At 37.5% G+C, this 2,117-nt stretch overlaps 1 protein-coding gene across 1 annotated transcript; it reads left to right on the top strand.

Annotated features, from left to right (window-relative positions):
• The first annotated feature begins 390 nt into the window (after positions 1–390).
• TCIM (transcriptional and immune response regulator) lies at positions 391–1,687 on the top strand. Its single transcript, XM_006113250.5, has one exon. The coding sequence runs from the start codon at positions 462–464 to the stop codon at positions 780–782; it is 321 nt and encodes a 106-aa protein (XP_006113312.1). The 5' UTR covers positions 391–461; the 3' UTR covers positions 783–1,687.
• The last annotated feature ends 430 nt before the right edge of the window (positions 1,688–2,117 follow it).

Genomic DNA, 2,117 nt, shown 5'->3' with positions numbered 1-2,117 from the left:
GGCTGAGCTAGAATTGATGCATGGATGGAGAACTATCCAAAAGGCAGAACTGCTGAAACCTGCTCTGAGCAACACTCCTTAGTAGTGCAGTAATAAGCTAAGACAGATTTATTCCTCAAATGGATTAACCACCCTTCTCCTGCACATGAGTCTGTTTTGCTTGGCAATAACTTGTGAATGTGTTCTCCTTCTCTAAGCATACTGGCCTGAGGCTGTACATACCAAGTCTGCCCCTCACACGAGTAAAGGGAAACTTTTGCTCTCATTTTTATGAACAAGGAAATTTGGCAGCTTAACTGTTAAATCATAATTCTGAGTTGACTTCCTGCTGATGTAATTTCTGTAACTTGATCCTTCCAGCTTTTTGCTCTGGATGCCTTTAAATAGCAGTACTGAGAATATGTTTTGCACTGATCTCTTTGATGAGTTTTAGAAGGCAAATACCAGAGCATCTGATATAGATGAAAGCAAAGAGAAGCAATCAAATTCCAGCCATGTCTACATCCTTAAGAGTGAGCCCATCCATCCACGGCTATCGGTTTGACACAGCCCTGCGAAAGAAAGCCGTAGCCAATATCTTTGAAAGCACAAATCAAGAATCTCTTCAAAAGCTCTTCAAAAACTCTGGAGACAAGAAAGCAGAGGAAAGAGCCAGGATCATCCTTGACACTGATCAGGATTTGGAGGAGCGAACGAGAGCGTTAATGGCACTAAAGCAGAGAACAAAAGACAAACTCTTCCAGTTTCTGAAACTTCGTAAATATTCCATTAAAGTTCTTTGAACTACCTGAGGAAAAGCAGGTGGAAGAAAAGCTATGTTTGAAGAACAAGACTGAGCTTATGAAATCTTAACAAATGTGATGTTCTCCACAACCAGACAAGCTTCTAGCAGGACAAGTGAACCTGAAAAACTGGTCATAAGCATTCAATACAATTTTACTCACAGCTAAAAGCTTCCAGGAGTGATCGAAAACTCTCCGGATGCAAAAGAACACATTTCAGCAACAAGGGAATGAGAAAAGCCAATGTGTGAGTGAAAGAAGCCAGCGTGTTTGGCAAGAAACAAACCCAGCATGCCCCAGACACAGAACTAGGGGATAATGACACAAGAACACAATCAGACTCAATTTTCTCAGTAAACCTGAGGTGAAGGCAGAACAGAACTTTTTCTTCTACTTCTTTACTGATTTCAGCCTTTTAAACTCGTTTTTACTGACTGTTTAAAAGATTTCTAAGCCTCACTGTTGTCTACTGGGATGGAGGGTTGTAATGATTGATCAGCTATTGATCATTTATTTTGCATTTGTTAAAATGCACCACAAATGCACCATGTGGGTGTAACAAGTTCAACCTTCATTCAGGGAGTGCGTTTTCTTTAGAAACACTATGCATTTGTATCTCTTTTCTCTTTGTTATCTGGTATGCTCATATCATAAATTATTTGCACACAAGCAAAAATAATGAAGTTCCTTTCCTGAACTGAATTTACTGTGAAAGTCTCTTTTAAAATATTTTGTTCACTTCTCATTGATACTAATATGTAATAATTAAGGATCTTACTTGTAGATATTCAAGTTAGAAATATTCCATGGTAGTATTTTATGACAATACCATAGTTATATTGACTATAATTTATTCCATATGGTGAGCTACAAACCTAATAAATTATAATGATACTATAACCTTTTTTGACTGCAATGTTTGATTTTAAAAAGGGGTGGGTTTCTATATTCTTGGCTTTTTACCTTTTTATTGTATCCTGAGGGAGGGGAGAATATGAGATCTCTTTCCTTAACTGCCAGTAAATCCATTTGGAAGCATATTCTTAAACTACTTGGGGTAAAATCTTGACCCCACTGAATTCAATGAGAGTTTTGCTATTGAGTTAACAGGGGATGGGATTTCACTCATTGTTACTAAGATGATTTTGGTGCATCCAGGAAGTGCTCTGATAGAGCTTAAATGGAAATTATCAGACCCTTAACTGCTGATTCTCTTAGGCTGAACTGCTAATGGTTGATATTAAATCAGTGGGTATATTGTGCATTTTCTCCCTTAAGCCTCCAATATACGTGATTTAGAAAAAAAAAAGTTGTAAACAAAAATAAACAATTTGG

The sequence above is a fragment of the Pelodiscus sinensis genome, chromosome 28 (genome assembly GCF_052426305.1).
Source record: "Pelodiscus sinensis isolate ZL-2025 chromosome 28, ASM5242630v1, whole genome shotgun sequence".
NCBI classification, from domain to species: Eukaryota; Metazoa; Chordata; order Testudines; family Trionychidae; genus Pelodiscus; species Pelodiscus sinensis.
The sequence above is the reverse complement of the archived record's forward strand: the minus strand, read 5'-3'. Positions and strand labels throughout refer to the sequence as shown.

Excerpts from the sequence above, each read along its gene's own strand:
- TCIM (XM_006113250.5), top strand. The coding sequence starts at position 462 with ATGAAAGCAAAGAGAAGCAATCAAATTCCAGCCATGTCTACATCCTTA.